Genomic DNA, 17,326 nt, shown 5'->3' with positions numbered 1-17,326 from the left:
CCAGTGCTCTGTGTGGTATGGCTATTGGCGCTCGGGAAGATCATGTGTTAAAGAATAAGACTTCAGAAGGAGTATCTTTTCCCCTCTGCCAGATATTTAAATCTGATTTTAAGGCAATAATCAATATTGCTTCAAATGCTAATATTCTTGTTAGGTGAAGTCTTCAGCAGCAAGCAGATGAGGTTATCAAGCACTGTGTTAGACGGTGCTGGGATCCACCACACTGTACAGGACTCTTAATGACACAACCTGTTAACGTGTTTCAGAGCCTCCATAAGCAGCTGAGGGAAGGTCTCTTGACTGATTCTGATGTTCAGATTTCCTTTAGAGCATGGTTTTGGACTCAGCAGGGTGATGGCTCGCTGTCAGCTCTGCCAGAAGGGTCCCCAGGGGTCTCAGGAGTTGCCTGTGTGCCATCTCTAGCATCTCGGGAACAGTCTGGCCAGGGATGCTTGACCATGTACCGAACTGGTGTCCTGATTACCGAGGACATGTGCTGGAAGAGAGTTGTGTCATAGGCCGTTCTGGGTGGAGAATGAATTTTCAACATGGATATAAGTATGGCATTATTTTACTGCTAGTGGCACATGCATCTTGCTGAGTCCCCTGGTTTACAAACTAAATGGTCAGAGAAACGAAACCAGTATCAAAGGATATGCTCTTCAGGGACCGTCATGCTGGCTAATATTTATGTTCAGTTGTCGGTTGTAATTGTTAGCAATAACACATCTAAGTAGGGAAGGGGGAAGTTAAACACCATCTTCTAAGATGTGATGTAGGTGTTACTCGGAGCACCCTTTCTTCTCAGTCTTGAGAATTATTTTTTCTTCCTCCTCCTGGAAGGCTGAAATGAAAACCCTGCTTTAGTTGGATTTTGAGTTACTTTTCAGAAACAGCAGGCAAATTAAAAGGCATTTCAAACATGACTGCAGAGTATGGATAGATCAGGAAACAGTTTTAGGTGGAATTTTCAAAGCTGTCTAAGGAATGAAGGCAACTTAAGTGATTTGTGAGAAGCGAGTGGCTAGTTCCCTTCATCGTCTGTGTTGACAAGTGCTTTTAGCCTGGATGTAACTATGCGTTGTATCGTTACCGTGACGGCCAGCTCTCATGGCTTAAATAAGTTCTACCTGTCTAAGCATGTTTTGGCAGTCTAACGGCAGGTGCTCTGAGGGCTGCTTCTGGCCTCTCGCTGTGGCTTAGCAATTGCATCTCCGCACCCCTGTTGACATAGCTGTGCTGACAGAAACCAGGCATAGGTCTGGTGCGGCTCACTGGGACATACGAACTCACCCTTCTTCTTGGTTATGCTATCGTGTTACTAAATGTACGCGACAGATGGATCAGTGTAAAGCACTAAAATAGCATTGATGTCATTGTTTCATGTAATTGTTTAATGTAGGGTTGTGTATATAAATCACAGGAGTTGAGCTTAATATGGCAATAATTCAACCACATTCAAAAGGAGCAGAAGAGAGGAATGATCAACATGATGTGATTTCTTTACACAAAATAACATATCTGAGAAGTATAATACTGAGTTGAACATGGAAGGCTCAATTAAAGTCACTTGCTATTCTCTCTGTGACACGGCTAGGGGGGACACAACAATGGCCCTGCCAAGCTACCTGCGGGATTAGCTGCCTTCTGCATCAAGGTCTTTCTTTACCAGCCTTCCCCTTGTATATATTAACACTGTAAGCGCTGCTGTGAATAGAATATACATACACAGCCTTAGTTTTAAGTAACTCATTTGAGATATTGTAGTACCCTAGCCTCAGCTGGTCAGGGCTCACCATAGACTGCAAAATACATCTTGGAGGTAAGGGCAAGCTGAGCTCCACAACTGCTACCTGTGTCTAAGCTGGCTGGCTTATAGCTGTCCTGTGTATGGCTGCCACACACTGCTGTGATAATTAATACCTGAGCAGCAACAGTGTAAAGAAACTCCAGGAAGAGATTTGATTTGGCTGGGGAGTTACTCTTGTGATAAGACTTCTTGCGCCTGCAGATAGATGAAGGAGGGTGCCTGATGTCCAACAGGAGCCTTTCAAAACTGCCACCACTCCTGTCATTTCTCAGATGCTAGTGTGAGCACATGATGTTACAAAGACTCTGATTCCTTCGGGAAAGATAAAGTACTGTATCGTAATCATTTCTCTCCCCTCCTTCCCTTTTTGATTTTGACCTTCAAAGGATTTTTTTCAGGAGAGAAAGATAAAGTGATCTGGGGCACATTTCCTACTTCTGCTCTATGCTTCCTGTGTGACTGTGGATAGTAGGTTGTGCTTTTCTGTACCTCAGTTTCCTCTCCATTAAATTAGAATAGGCACAATTTTAAAATCATTTGTGTAATTGTGCCAATTGAGTATAGAGACAAGATCTGCAGACGTAAGGCTACCAAAAGATATGGGAAATTGCAGAGGCTCGTTTTGAAAGGTGCCAGTGTCAGACAGCCAAATCTGTGAGTTTAGGTGCCTTACCTGATTAAACGTTTTGGAAAACTTAATTGGGAACCAGGCTGCAGAGTACCTAAATGCTGTGGAGGTTGTAGCTCTAGGGTCTTTCATGTCCAAACAGATTTTAAAATGGGGACTTGTATTCCTTATTTGCTGAACAGATTTTTAAAATGCTGCTAAGTCATAATGTTTCTGTTGTTGTTGTTTGTCTGTTTTGTCTAATTAGGCTCTAGCAGAACAATTGCAATCTCTTTTACTTTGTGTTTGTGCTGTGCCGGGTAGACACAACCCTGAATATAGTTCTCCTGTAGATGCGAGCTTAATAAAAATAACAATACTTTTACTAATGAGAGTAACTATGTGAAGCTAGGATTCATGCTAAATTAGTATCCATTAGTGACTTAGATGTATAATGAAGGTTTCCTTGCTCTCTGTTGTGTGTCTCAATTCATTACTGAGCAGCCCCTAATATTTTATTAACAACATTTTTATTTTTTTCTGAAACCGTTGCCCAAAACTATTGGAAGAATATGTGCTTTTCTGTAACATCAGAATGAGACAAATGTCACTGCTTGTTTTTATTATTGTACAGAAGTGTCTTTCCTGTGGACTCAGATAGACTTGTAAATGGCGAGTAACTGGAGACTAATGGAGCACATGCTTCAAAGCTTTCCATCTGGTCTCTTGGTGAGCAAAAAGAATATATTTTCTATGTTCTAATCAGTCCTCATTAAAAAGAAAACTACTCCCGCTCCAAGTTCCTGAAGGAACTCTTACCTTTACTTGGAGAGGGAGAGGGCAACAAGTACCATCCCCTTATGCATCTGCAGGAGAAAAATGAATGGGTAAAAAGAAAAAACGAGGCAGAGTAATTTTGCACTCTGAAACTGAATAATGCACCTGTCAACAGGTATTTATTCTGGTGGCCTTCAGTGACATTTTCTAGTGACAGCAGAAGAGAGGCTAAAATTGTTTCAAGGAGATTCCATACATACAAGTTGAGCGAGCGAGAACTATATTAATTTGAATGTGAGCAAAACTATTTAAATAAAGATCCCTTTTCTAATTTGGTACATTGAAATCTTCCTCAGAGCTCCTCCTCCAGTCATCCCATCAAATAGCCCCTATTTATTCATTTATTTATTTTATTTCTTCACATACAACTAGGAAGAAAAAGGAAGGAGTTACTCCCCCCAATGGAGGCCATCTGCTCTTTTCTTATTGGGGGGGAAAAGAACCCTACAATTAGTGTCTTGTTCATCTTTTCGTTTTAACAAAAAAAGAGAGGGAAAGAAAGAGGAGAACTATTATGCAAATACACTGCAATTTGGTTTCAAATATTCTTTGTACTATGATGAGCAATTTCCTTTAATACAAACTCAGCCTACTTGCCAGGACTTTTTTTTTTTTGCCTTAATATAGGGAAGGAAAAAAAAAACTTTTATGAGTTGGGGGGGCATGCTATGTTCCTCTGATGCCAACTTTTTCTCATCCTTTTTTTCTATCTTTCTTTCTCTGGCACTATTATAGCTGTTATTCTTTAAGTTGTCAGAAAGATGTCATATAAGTTTTCTGAAAAAGAAAGAGATCCAAAATAGCTTTACAAAGCCACGGTTTCATCTCACTTTTCTTTGTTCCATTGCCATGATGAAGTGGTCTTGAAATGGGAGACTCAGCTTAGTGAATGAGAGAGAAGAGCTTTCTCCCTGCCTTTTTTGAAAGCCAGTTACTTGTGATGGCAGCATTACTTCTAAGAACAGATATGTAGGTTTTATACAAGGAGCTCCTGTGCTACTTGTCAGTGGTACGAACGTTAGGGCCTAATAGCATGGCCAAGGTTAAGTCCTTTTGGTCCTTGGTATTGGACAACCTAGCTTGCCAGCTGAAAACCTCTGAAAACTTATGATCTGGAAAAGATAAATAAACTATAGAAGAAAGAAAGGAATATTATTTCCTGTTTATTGTGTGGGAAGCTGAAGCATGGGAAAAACCAAAATAACTCATCCAGGATCTATTGGGAGAGGACTTTGGAAGAATCAGGAGCTGAGATAAGAGGCTCAGATTTAGAAAGCTGCTGCTTTCTGTAGTGGTCTACTTGTGGCAACATCAGGAGACAGGCAGGACTGCTACTACTGTACCATCACAACCGCTAATTGAGGCTATTGCTGGGCAACAGTCATACAGACGGCAGCATCGCCATATCCTAGTGGCTTAACAAATCTGCTGATTTTCAGTAGGACTTACGAGCATCGGACACATTTGAAAAGCCCACACTAAACCTCCTGATCCTTAACCCTTTGCAGACTGAACTTTGGGAAAGCTTCAATTGACATATAAATGTTACATGCTTAAGCCTGTAAAATACTAAGCATAAAATCTCTGATCCAGTAAGGCATTTCAGCACAGCTTAATCAAATATCTTGCCAAATGAAGCCTAACTGGCCATCTAACTGTATACGAATAGCATAGTTTGCTTGCATAAAAAAAAGCTGATGCCCAATGGATTGTCCACAAATTGGGAAAATATATTCAAGAAACAAATTTAAGCGAAGTAAAACAAGACCAATGAGACCTTTAAGCAAAGTCAAGTGTGTCACACTTAACATCTTTCCTTCTGTGGCAGTAACAGGACAGGGAATACAGGGCAGTTTAGAATTTCTGATCTGAGCCTTCACTGGATCTTTTCAGATAGTCTGACCCATTGCTTGAGGCTCTTTACATCAAGCATACATTACATCAGACTGGCTTTTGCCTGGGTATGCCTAGCCCTGGATAGACAACACAGGAATTCATGGTACTTAGGGGGCACTGCTCCCCTTTAGATGCTCTGTGGGAAATGGCAAATCTTCTATGCAGAGTCTTTAAGCGCACTAGAGTAACTGGGTCACTTTTGTTGTTGCAGGAAGCTCTTATCATGGCCAGCATGGACCACCCGCACCTGGTGAGACTCCTGGGTGTCTGCTTGAGCCCAACCATTCAACTAGTCACTCAGCTGATGCCTCATGGCTGCCTGTTGGATTACGTTCATGAACATAAGGATAATATTGGCTCCCAGCTTCTGCTAAACTGGTGTGTCCAAATAGCTAAGGTATGTAGTTCATGCTGTTCTTTTTTGTCATTTTCATAACTGACTGAAAAACGTGCCACGCAAAAAAAAAAATGTACAAAATAACTGTTCGGGTTTTTTTGGATTTTGTTTGTGGGTTTTTTCAGGTGTGTTTTTGTTTTCAAGAAGGTTGGGTAGTTCTTGAAATACACACTATTTTGGCTGCTTGTAGTATTATAGATTAGCTGTTAATATGTAAACCAAAGTGTTTTTTCTTGACTGTCTTTCCAACTCAGTGTTAATGGGGGGTCTTTTGGGGAAAAAAGAGTGGGGGAAGAAGCTCCCTGTGTGACATCTGGGGCTGAGCTTAAATGATTTTTCAGCCTCTTCTACTGTTCACTATTCATAGATACTGATTTAACCTGATTGTAGTTTTCAACCTTTCTGAATCTGCATTGCCAGTTAAATTCTGATACGCTGTCAATTGTCTGCCCCCACACTGGCAAGAAGATAAATATTCACTTCGTGTCACTCCTTTGGGAACCACCGTGGTTCTGCTGTGTTTAAGACCTATCACAACAGCTGAGGCTGGAGGGTAATATTGCTAGTCTCTGCAGAATGGGAACTCTCAAGGGCTGGATCCTGCTTTGCTTGCCGTGGTGTAATGCTCTGTGCCTTCCTGTGGGGTTTTAGGAGCAAGAGTGAAGCCATTAGTGTTCAGATACAGACCGCACTTCAGCTGAGGTGGAACAGAGTATAGGTCATAAATGCAGCCCTAACATAATCCTTGCACAATGTTTTACATATATTTTTATTATGTTTACATATTCAGTGCTGTGCTAAGTTAGTGATAATCAATTGCAAAGAGTAACAAAATCTGGGAGTGTAGGGGTCCGTAGTTCTTACCCATTTTAAAGGCTCTTGCAACCAGAGTTGTGTACAAATGAGAATCTGGCACCCACTTTTTATTTAGAGCTATTTAGAAGTTATTTAAAGTTTTAGATTATTTTGGTGAAAATGCTTGTTACATACAAATGTGTGTCACAGACTGCCCTCTTATATTAAATCTGCAGCCTTAAGTGCATTTGCTAAAACATCCATTAAGAAATCTTAATTCAAGTTGTAATGTTAAACTTTTAGCACTGGAAAGAAACCTGGAGTTTCAGCAATAGTTTCCCTGGACTGATCAGCAGCCATCAAGTAAACATTCACTTCTTTTAAAAACTTAAATACAAGATACTTTCTCACAAAAGTAAGAAAACTGAGAAATTCAGTTAGCCCTGAGTTTTTGTTCAAGAAGAGGAGTTTGAGGTTCATCATTAATGGGGACATTTTTTTTTTCACGGTCAGATCTGTTAAACCTGCCTGAAGGTGACAGTAGATGAAATGACCATAATGCTGGGTAGAGGGGTTGATCCGTAGAAGGGGAGGGGGGAATCCCAAACCCACATTCTGATGTTGCAGCATTTTGTAGATGTGTTAATATCTGTGATTCTGCTGTGCTGTGATGGTAAAGCAGCCAGAGTTGCATGGAATATTGGAACACACCGATGAGGATTGCTTGTATCTGGAGATTTGCAAGGGTTTATGTAGGGCTGTTATCAGACCAGGAAAGGTGGGGGAGAAAATACATATTCCTGTTTGAGTCCTTTCTCTCAACACAACCTCCTTCCCATCTGTTCTCCACTTTCTTGACTGATAGTGGCTGTTATTATTTATTACAAAACATTTACACAGTGGCATACGTGAAAAGATAATCCACCTTTTATTTTCACTTTATGTGTGCATATGGCCATTGGCTCATTGGACTAATAGCTGTACTTGCTTTGCTATGGATTGTATGTGGGCAGCTGATTGAGTGAAGCACATAGCCTGATCCATAATAGAGGCTTACAGAGCTCACAGATCCGTGGGAGGGTCTGTGGAAGGCAGGTCATGGTTTTCCCATGGTGATTCTTATGAAAGTGAAAAGGGTTCTAAACTGATTTCCATTGTGAATGGTCTCAGCATAATGTGAGGATTGGATTTAGGTACACTCATTTGAAAATCATTGCCTGCCAGTTTTCTTGATCACCGTGTGATGTGGGAGGAGAGGATGAGGTATTACAGATATTTGAGTTCTGAGATGGTGGGTAACCAAGCAGTGCAAAGAAGTGAGATCATACACATAATACTGATGAAGTGTCAGGAAGAGAAAGGGAGATTCTTTCTAACAAAAAGTGACCTGTTATTGAGGGGAAATTTGGTGAAGTTTAGTTAGTTTATTGAAGTTTAATTAAATTCATCTTCTTCTGCATCACAGTAATCTTGAGGTTAATTTTGCCTTGGCCTCACATTACAGCATTGAAGCTCATCTGCTTGGCTACCCACAAAGGGGAAGCAGCAAGTTTTCTTGGAAGAGTGCAGTACTTGGTACATAGGGCTGATCTGCTAACTCCAGGCCATCACGGTTTGTCTGAATTATTTTCTCCTTGGTTTCTTCATGTGTTTCTTTCCCTTCTCTTATTTTTACTGCAGTGGCTGGTACTGGGCCTGGAGAGAGTCAGTACACGTCTGACAGGGAGTTCTGCCTTTTGCTGCTTTTGCGTGCGTATCAGTGGTGTTTAGTAGGGGATCGCTTGTTATAGTTGAGAAGGTCACCGCAGGTACTGACTACTTGCATACCATGCCAGTATCGTGCAATCCTATTGCAGAATTAGACTCCAAAGAATTAAAATGTACCTTTAACTCTTTTTTTTTTTTTCTTGTCTTTGGAGACCTTGAATGACAGTTGTGTGTTGGACATATTCCCCGTCAGGTGGCATCTATGCATAAAGATACATACCTTAATTATTATATAGGAGGCTATCAGTGAAGAGAGGAAGGAGGTAGGGACATACGAGGCTCTGCACACCGCATAATGTATAAGAGTAATGCAAAAGTTGCACAGAATTTTCTGAATTGCATTGTGCTTTTTGATGGGATGCAGGAATGCCTATTCCTTTGCTACCTCTCAGGCTGTAATGTTGATTGGGGTTAGAGGACATACACAAGAAAATGTTTCAGAACTGGTAGGAAGCATAATCTTTGAGATCACCAGACAAGAAATCCCCTTATCCCAAAACGTGGAATAAACATGCTAGTCCCCTGCTAGCAGCAGGGGAGTAGTAATACTTGTTTTCCACCTGTCACATTTAACAATGACTAGGAATCAGTCTGCAGCCTGAAAATAGGAAAGATTCAATTTGCCTCCAAATAGACTGGTCTCCAGAGGAATGAGTGCAGAAGGTGGCTATTGCATCAAGCACAAGTTCCCATTCACTGCGGGAAAGTCCTGTGTATCCCACGTACCTGTATCCACTGTGCTCATGTTTCAGGCTCTGCCATACACCTTGAGAATGTCTCTCCACATCTTGCTTTTCTAGACTTTTGGGAATACTTGGTTGTGTCTTTCTGAAAGCTACTAAAAACATGATTAGCAATGTAATAAGAGGCAGAAATGATCAGTGACCTCCCAGTCCTATTCTCTGCTCCCTGAAGCAGCTTCTGGTATCTTTTGTTAGACAACCTCTTCCTACCCTCACCTTCCCTCTTTTTACGGTGAGAATTTTCCCCAACAAGAAGAGAACTGAAGGAACTGGAAATGCCTTGATTCCGAAGTTCAGGCTGATTTTTACGAATCGTTTAAAATCAAGTTGCTGCTGCAATACAGTTCCTCCCTACTGCGCTTTTCTCCATCTGCCAATGTGCAGACATTTATTTATCGAAGTCATTGCTTCAGAGTTCACTCGTTCTGCCAGGCTGTTCATTTCCATATGTCTCTACTTCTGTACAACTAGATGCAAAAACTAGTTAGGCGCTATGCCTGGTTGCCAACCTGCATATGACTCTGGAGATCATTTCTGAAGGTTGACAATAGGGCAGTTATTAAATACTATCTACTGCCAATTGAAAAAAAAGCTTGGACGCTTTTTCTTTTGCTTATACAGATTGTGTTGAATTTATTCTGTTATATCATTGTAGGGTAATTGTGTTCTCTTTCCAGAAGCTTTAGCTTCTTATTTTATGGATGAAAGTTATAAAAATAGAGTAGCCCCCAAGGCGTTCTGCATAAAACATGGTTGTTAGACAGCAGCTGTGTCTAAGGGGGTTCTCCCTTCTGCTATGCAGATACACAAGGCATCTCCCTGTGTCTCACTTCTACGTGTAGTGTCTCGCTTAGAGACTGAATGTTTAACCTTTTAGCTCTGAGCAGCTCAGCAATTTTATGTGGAGCTCGATGTCCAGTAAAAGCAGTAAACTATGCTCATGTGTCAAGATAATTCCTAGAGTTGGGAGCAAGAGTGACAACCTTGGTGGCCTTAGGGTATGGAAGGATGGAATAATGCTTCATTAACGTCCGTAGTGTTGGCTACTTGAGAAACAGATCGAGAATTGAATTTTGTAAGGTTAGCACCACCATAGAAGTGAATTCTCAGTAGGTGAATTACATCCTTGTCAGCCAGTGCGTGACAGATACACGTAAATCAGGAAGATTTAAACAAACAAAAAGGGTACTGTGTGCTTTGATATTTCAATGTGTTTGATAGAATTTCTCTCAGCAAGGGTTGCCCAAACACACTCCCTGGCAAATTGGAGGTGTGGGGGGGGTGAGGACATTCTTACAGAAATGCATTCAAGAAGAGAAGAAACGTCTTGAGGTTTCTAGTCAGAAAGAGTTGGTTGCACTCTGCCACTAGGTGAGGCTAACTATAAGCCACCTGTATTTGAGGCCATATCCTCTCACTCTAGTGGAAAAATTAGCCTGAGTCCTGTTGGAATTATTTGTGCTGTGCTGGGCTCTGTCTTTCTCAAGGGCATATAGCAATGCATTTTTGCTTCTGAAACTTAGAATACAACACTTGCTAAATTTAACATAGAAGTTCAGCCCAGGCAGCCCCATCTACTGTTTTACTATTTTTTCTGCTACAGTTATGGTTTCGTTCTGCTGCTGTTGATATGCATTATATCTGCACCAATTCTGTTGAGCAGTGTTCGAATGCAGAGGAACTTTTCCTGCCCCGAAGAAGACCAGGCAGAGGAAAAGTGAGAAAGGAAGCGATCTTCCTAAAACAAAGCAGCTTGCCTGTGGAGAACTCAGCTCTCCTGGGTCTTAGCCCGTGCCTCATTCTGTTCTGCCCTGTATCCCCCAGGGGCTGCCAGACCTGTTTTTTGCGTTCTGAACTATAATAATTCATTCACAACCCCTCAGAATACTAACAAGGTAAAGCAGAAGTAGGTTGAAGCAGTGGAATGTCATGGAAGGAAAATCAAGTACTTTAGGGGATTACTTATTATACCTTTTCAATATAAAAGAATTCTCAAATTACCTTAACTAAAGCCCTGCACAGCATCAGTTATCCAGGTATGCAGGAAAACAACGTTTGAAAACACTCCAGGAAAGAAAAAGAGAGAGGAACTTGGGGATCAAATTTTAATGAAGCAGATGTGCATCTTCGAGTCCATTGAGTATTATTCCAGCACACTTGCAGTCATTGCTCTCTCTAAGGATTCCTTGCCAGCAGTGCAGATCTGCAGCTGGGAGTCTCCAGGAGCCATCAAGCCAAAGGCACTTGTAAAGCCTCCTTACCGCTTCTTTTTGCTACCCTCTTATCTCTCCCTTTTAGCTGGTTCACGTTACAAGGCTCAGTGCCCTTCTGCAGTTCTCTTGGCAAAAAGGAGGGCCTATCCGCTGCCTGCTCCTGAAGCCTCTCTCCATGCCAGGCTTTTTAGAAAGGCATATTTTATTACTGCCCAGGGCAGTGCTTCTCAACTGGATGTAAATTCACCAGCAATGTGAAATTCAAAGGATCTATGTTGATTTATGCAACTGAGAAGCTGACCCAGAAGCTGGTACAGTGCTCACCTCACATTCTAAATTAAATGGGTTTCGGCCTGCGCTGTTCATGTATGGAGTGAGGGCAGCTCTGAGCAGGGAGGGCCGAGGGCAAGTGAGGTCCCCTTGGCTAACTGTGAGGTGAACAGCCTCTCTCCTTCATCAAGACATGATGGATTAGGAATGACTTGTTGGAGACAGCTTGTGTTATTCTGATGCAGATGGGATGAGAGAAGCTGTGTAAAGGGGGAGGAAACGGGGGTGACTGGGCAGGTTGGGAAGAGGTGGAGGATAGTGGCTGTGGTTCAAGGTCTGTCTTTTTCATTAAAGAAGCCTACCCTACAGCTCAGTGACTATTCCATCATGGAGTGAACAAAGGAGCTTAATGACAGTCATCTATCAGCTGTCCACATTTTAAGCTTCAAGATGTCTCTATTCCCAGAGCTCCTTGCCATGACAAGGCTAATTGTATAATTATAATGCTATACCAACCCCTCCTGACGTGCTCACACTGGCAAGGACCAGGGCTAAGGGCTGTGATAATTATCACTGCAAGCAAGAGCATTAGCATAAATGTAGTTTACTAATGGGGTTGCTCTATTAGGAAGTGCAGTGTATAGAAGAGTAGGATCTAAACCAAGGACTATGAAATTAAAGCCATATTGAAACAAGGCTTTAATTGTGTGGAGGAGCGAAATCAAAATAGGTGGGGGAAGTATCATTTTACTCTCCTGAATCCCTCTGTGCAGTTTTCTTATTCCTTTTCATCATGACTATTTTTCTCACTCTGCTGGAATGCTTGGATATCCACAGATGGCAGGTTGAAATGAAGGACCCTTTTTCTGGTGTCGCTGGAGAGCTCTCACTGAAAGAGGGTACGCCATCAAGTCTCAGAGGGGAATTACCCCACCTTGCCCATACCCAGGGACTTTTTTGGTACCCTATTGGGCAGCTCCCTGGGTTGCAAAGGTTCATATGAACTTAGAATGGTTTGGCTTGGAAGGGACCTTTAAAGGTCATGTAGTCCAACCCCCCTGCAATGAGCAGGGACATCTTCAACTAGACGAGGTTGCTCAGAGCCCCGTCCTGCCTGACCTTGAATGTTTCCAGGGATGGGGCATCTGCCACCTCTCTGGGCAACCTGTTCCAGTGTTTCACCACCCTCATTGTAAAAAATTTCTTCCTGATATCTAGTCTGGATCTAGCCTCTTTTAATTTAAAACCATTACCTCTTGTCCTATCATAACAGGTCCTACTAAAAAGTTTGTCCCCATCTTTCTTATAAGCCCCCTTTAAGTACGGAAAGGCTGCAATAAGGTCTCCCCGGAGCCTTCTCTTCTCCAGGCTGAACAACCCCAACTCTCTCAGCCTGTCCTCATAGGAGAGGTGTTTCAGCTTCTGATCATTGTTGTAGCCCTCCTCTGGACCTGCTCCAACAGGTCCATGTCTCTCCTTGTGCTGAGGACTCCAGAGCTGGATGCAGTACTCCAGGTGGGGTCTCACCAGAGCGGAGTAGAGGGGCAGAATCACCTCCCTCGACCTGCTGGTCATGCTTCTTTTGATGCAGCCCAGGATACAGTCGGCCTTCTGGGCTGTGAGCGCAAATTGCGGCTCGTGTCCAGCTTTTCATCCACCAGTACCCCCAAGTCCATCTTGGCAGGGCTGCTCTCCATCCCTTCATCCCCCAGCCTGTATTGATACCTTATTGATAACTTGCGAAGCCCTTGCAAAACAATTCAGGTGGATCTTGCAGAATCCTGCATCCTAGCTTTTAAGTGGTGGAAGGGGACAGATTTCTTTCCTGCTGTGGTTAACTGGACTGTCTTGGGCTTTTGTGAGATGCTGAAAAAGTTTCTTTTGATCCTCTCAGATATTAAGATCTTTTCCCCATCAAAGGCAGGTCAGGAAGTAAATGTTAGGACATGTCTGATCTGCCATGCGCCGATGAATGCGGGCACACTGAGTGCAGCCATTGCCAGTATGCTGAGACATAGGATCAGGGCCTGGCGACTCTTCCCTTGACTGTTAGTTGCTGTGGCTGGAAATAATTCTCCAAATACATGAAGGAATTGGATTCTGTTAAAAATAATTAACAGTGTCTCTGCGCTTTGCATGTTTCCTTGGCGGCCACAGTATTCCACGTTTTCTTGCATAGTTATGTACCTGCTTATGGAGACTTTCAAGCAGTTTCCCCCCTTTCTTCACCAGTCATTTCATCTGGAGTATTGAACTGGTTTAGTAACTGTATCTTTTCTACCAAAGCCAGTTGTCCACAGCAGAAGTTTCCTGTGAAAAGCATTAAAATGAAGGAACGCATGATAAAATTCATCAACTTAAATGTTGAACAAGTTGTTTTCTTTTCTTTCTTTCTTCTTTCATCTCAGACTGACCGCTCACCAAATTCATACTTTTGCTTTTTTTGTAATTTTGTCCTTTGCTTTCTTTACTTCTGTCTTTCCCCTACTTTTACAGTGTTTTGTGTCAACCTCTGTTGCTTTTTGCTCTTTCTTCAGTGTCATCATTTCTCCTTCACTCTCATTCTCTGGCTGCTTGGCTCCCTCTAGCTGGTACCTACCTGTTCAGTGCCCTGGAAGAGCAGAGGCGCATCATGCCTGTCACCCACCCAGAGTTTTTATGTTGTTGTGTCTCACTACAGGGTTTGGAGGACCTCAGTTTCCTCATTTCTCTCATAGTAATGCATTTGGTTTTAATACCAGCTAACTGATGACTGCATGGACCCCATATGCTGTTCTAGTTTGTGTGGGGGGGAGATATTTGAATCTGGAAGATTTCATCAGAACCACAGGAACAAAAATGTAAGATTGAGTTTATATAAAAATGATAGAGATATCTTTCTTCCAGCTTTGTGCTCTGACCTCTGGTTCTCTAAAGTTCTTCTGTATGCTATAATAACCTCAGTGTGATAGTATTTGAGTTGTTTATGGTCTCTAGTGTGTGTGTATGTATATTTGGTCATTAGCTCTAGAGCCGGGTGGAATGACTGAACCTTTGAAGGTGACTATCTCTCTCCACTGACTATGCTGTCTAGAAGACAAGCGTAGGCTAACCTCATAGCTTTCTGACAGCTTAATTTACGGGGGGATAAATGTGCAGGGTGCAGGTGATGACAAGGACGCACCGGGAATCTGGGACAAATCTGTACTGGAGGACTAAGCTAAGGTTGGAACTACTAACACAAGTGTGCTTGGATTTCTTTTCTGCACAGTATGGTACATACTGTGTTTAGCGAGCTCTACCCTTCTGTGCTGCGTGAGGTCCTGTGAGCAGGGAAGTTAACCCGCTTTCAGCTTGTCAGTGACCAGGAGAGGTTTATAGTGGGTAGTAATCATTCTTCCTCCACTTTTAATTTGACTCCCTCTGGATTATCTAGGCTTCCTCTTCCCTTCCCCCCAAAAATCCAGTGTTCCCAAAAACACTTCCATGGTTCTTCGGGAAAAAAGTGAAGAGCCAGATTTTTCAGCCATTTACCAATCACATTGCCCTTTGCAAAGGCACAGAAATAAGCAATTTATTGCACAGAGATAGACAATTTATTGTTTTGTTAAATGAAAGGTGCACTTAGCACTGACATTTATAGGGTCTCTGATATTGGGGACCTGACAGCCCCAGGCTACAAAAGCCCCGAAAGCTGGCTTTGCCTGAACTTACCAGCATTCTCATAAAGTACACTGAGCTGCACTGGGGGGGAAAAAAACACATTAGATTTTTCCTAGCAGTCCCCAACAGACTGGCTTGGGAAAGCATTATTGAAAACCACTCCTAAATGAAATTCAAGATATTATAGGAGCACCTACTAGGGTCTGTCAGGATTTCCATTATAAGCCCATATTTTTCAGGTTTATAACTCGACCATAAAATTCTGCTCTGGACTGTGACTTGGCATAAAATGTCTCAGCCCAAAGCATTTTTTTTTTTATTATTATTCAAGAAATATATGTATTTGGCTATTTTTAAGTTGCTGGAGTTCAGAAACAAAAGCTGGATTTCTCTCTATATGTACCCATAAATTAAAATGCTTTTTTCCCTAGTGAGTGCCTTTCTTTCAACATTGTATTTTATAATGTAACTTATCCTGCTTGCATAACTACAAAAAGTAGATGGCCAAGGCATTGAAGTTTAAAGTTGGGACCCCCCCCCATTTTTGCAGAGTACCACAGTATGCACATGCCCCACAAAAACCTGCTCCTGAAACCACGTAAGAGTCTTCAGGAAACTCTGCAAGGGCATTTGCAAAAGGTTGTGGGGCTCTAGCGGATGTGCCCGTATTTGAATAGAGCTTAGCTTTCACTTTTAGCTGGATCTCCAAGTTCTCCTGTGCAATCTGATGCTCAGGCATAAATCCGGTAGCCTTTCATACAAGGAAAAAGAACTGGCCTGTTGAAAGGGAAGGGAGATGCTCCACAGAAGCCGTTCCAGAGGAGGGCTGTGGACCATAAGTATGAGATCAAACCTAGCAAATGTCTATTAGCAGAAGAGTTACTGACCATGTCCCAAATCCAGATGTATCTTAAAAAACCAAAACTGTTCACTCTCTATGTATAACTGCTGCTCTGTCCAAGTGGGAGCCAGGAGTAGCAGTGGACTGAAGCCTGTTGTCTCCTTGTCCTAGTGTGACTTGCGGTATCAGGGGCCCATGAAAAAAGTACGAAAATGGCAGTCACTCAATACCTGTTTATGAAACCTTGCTGAGGTATATCTCAAGCCATAAATGAGACCTGAAGATAGCACCTTACACCCTGGTACTTTGCTGATACATTCCTTCCACCCCAAAGTGAAGTTTTACAGAAACAGCGGAACAGGCTACATGGCACAGAAAATCTGCTGAAACTGAGTTCCCCTGAGACACAGCAATGAATACACCCACCGCAGTGAAGAGCGGTCAGCTCAACAGCTCCTCGAGAAACTGGGGAGAGAAGGGCAGTATAGGTGAAAGAATATGCTTCCTGGGGATGCTGTGTGATCTCTGTGTGTGCTCCTGCATGATGCAGAAGACCAAGGTGAGTCTGCTTAATGAAATGTGAGAGGGGAGAGGGCAGTTCCGAGTGGCTGCTGGCACCGCTTCAGGTGCCAAGCCAGCCCTCAAACCTACAGGGTCATCTGGCAGTCAGGTGTCATTAGTCAACACTCGCCTGCTTTCCCACATCCCATCTGTTTCTCTCTAGCCTGTTTGTGCAAATTGCCTCTCAGTACACAGCAGTTCTCACTGTAGTTTGCTTTTCTTTCTTCATCCTGTGACCTTCCTGCTTCCGTAAACTTTACCCTTGTCTGTGGGCCTGAGTAAAATCCTCACTGATTCTATTTTTATTTATGAACTGTCCATGTTAGCAAACGAACAGAGGGGATCATATTCTGCACAGTGCACGACTTAAACCTGAAGTCCTGCAACACGTTAATATCTTCTGATTAGAGGGGAAATAGGATTGGGTTATGTAGCCCGTGAAAAGTATTGAGCGTTAGAAGAATGCATTGCCCTGAACTGAGACAGTTCTAAACAGTTCTGAATTTTCCAAATGATAACATATTTCCAAGACCTTTGAAATGTCTTTGGTTTTATACTAACTTTTTTTTAAAATTAATTTTAAAACAAATTGTTTTGGAACAAAAAAAATACATCTGACTCTTTCATAAACATTTTTGTTCTGTTTTTTTTCAAAATGGTACTTTGTCAGGTTGTTTCACACATATAAGCAAAGTCAGTTTTAGAGAGGCCAACTCTGTTTTTCAAAAAAAATTGTTCTGACCAACATTTCCTAGGAACCTTTGTATATAACTAAAATGCTACACTGTAATACAACTTGGTTTTGTGTTTAGGCTCAACTTGCATTACTTGCATCATGAATTCCTTTATGTAGGGACTTGCCTACAGCAATGTCTCCTATATCAGCATTCCGTAAACCAATCCAAATTGCACAATAGCATGATATAGTAGATGGGGAGAAAGAAATG

The 17,326-nt window shown here is 42.2% G+C and overlaps 1 protein-coding gene across 1 annotated transcript in view; it reads left to right on the top strand.

Annotated features, from left to right (window-relative positions):
* The window catches only part of ERBB4 (erb-b2 receptor tyrosine kinase 4), a 397,396-nt gene that overhangs the window by 293,329 nt on the left and 86,741 nt on the right, over positions 1 to 17,326 (top strand). The window contains exon 21 of the mRNA XM_059820585.1: positions 5,362 to 5,547. Coding sequence (XP_059676568.1) covers positions 5,362 to 5,547 — 186 coding nt within the window. The remainder of the gene's footprint in view (positions 1 to 5,361; positions 5,548 to 17,326) is intronic.

This window comes from Gavia stellata, chromosome 8, assembly GCF_030936135.1.
Source record: "Gavia stellata isolate bGavSte3 chromosome 8, bGavSte3.hap2, whole genome shotgun sequence".
Lineage (NCBI taxonomy): Eukaryota > Metazoa > Chordata > Aves > Gaviiformes > Gaviidae > Gavia > Gavia stellata.
Note: the sequence above shows the minus strand (reverse complement) of the source record. Positions and strands in the feature narration are given on the sequence as shown.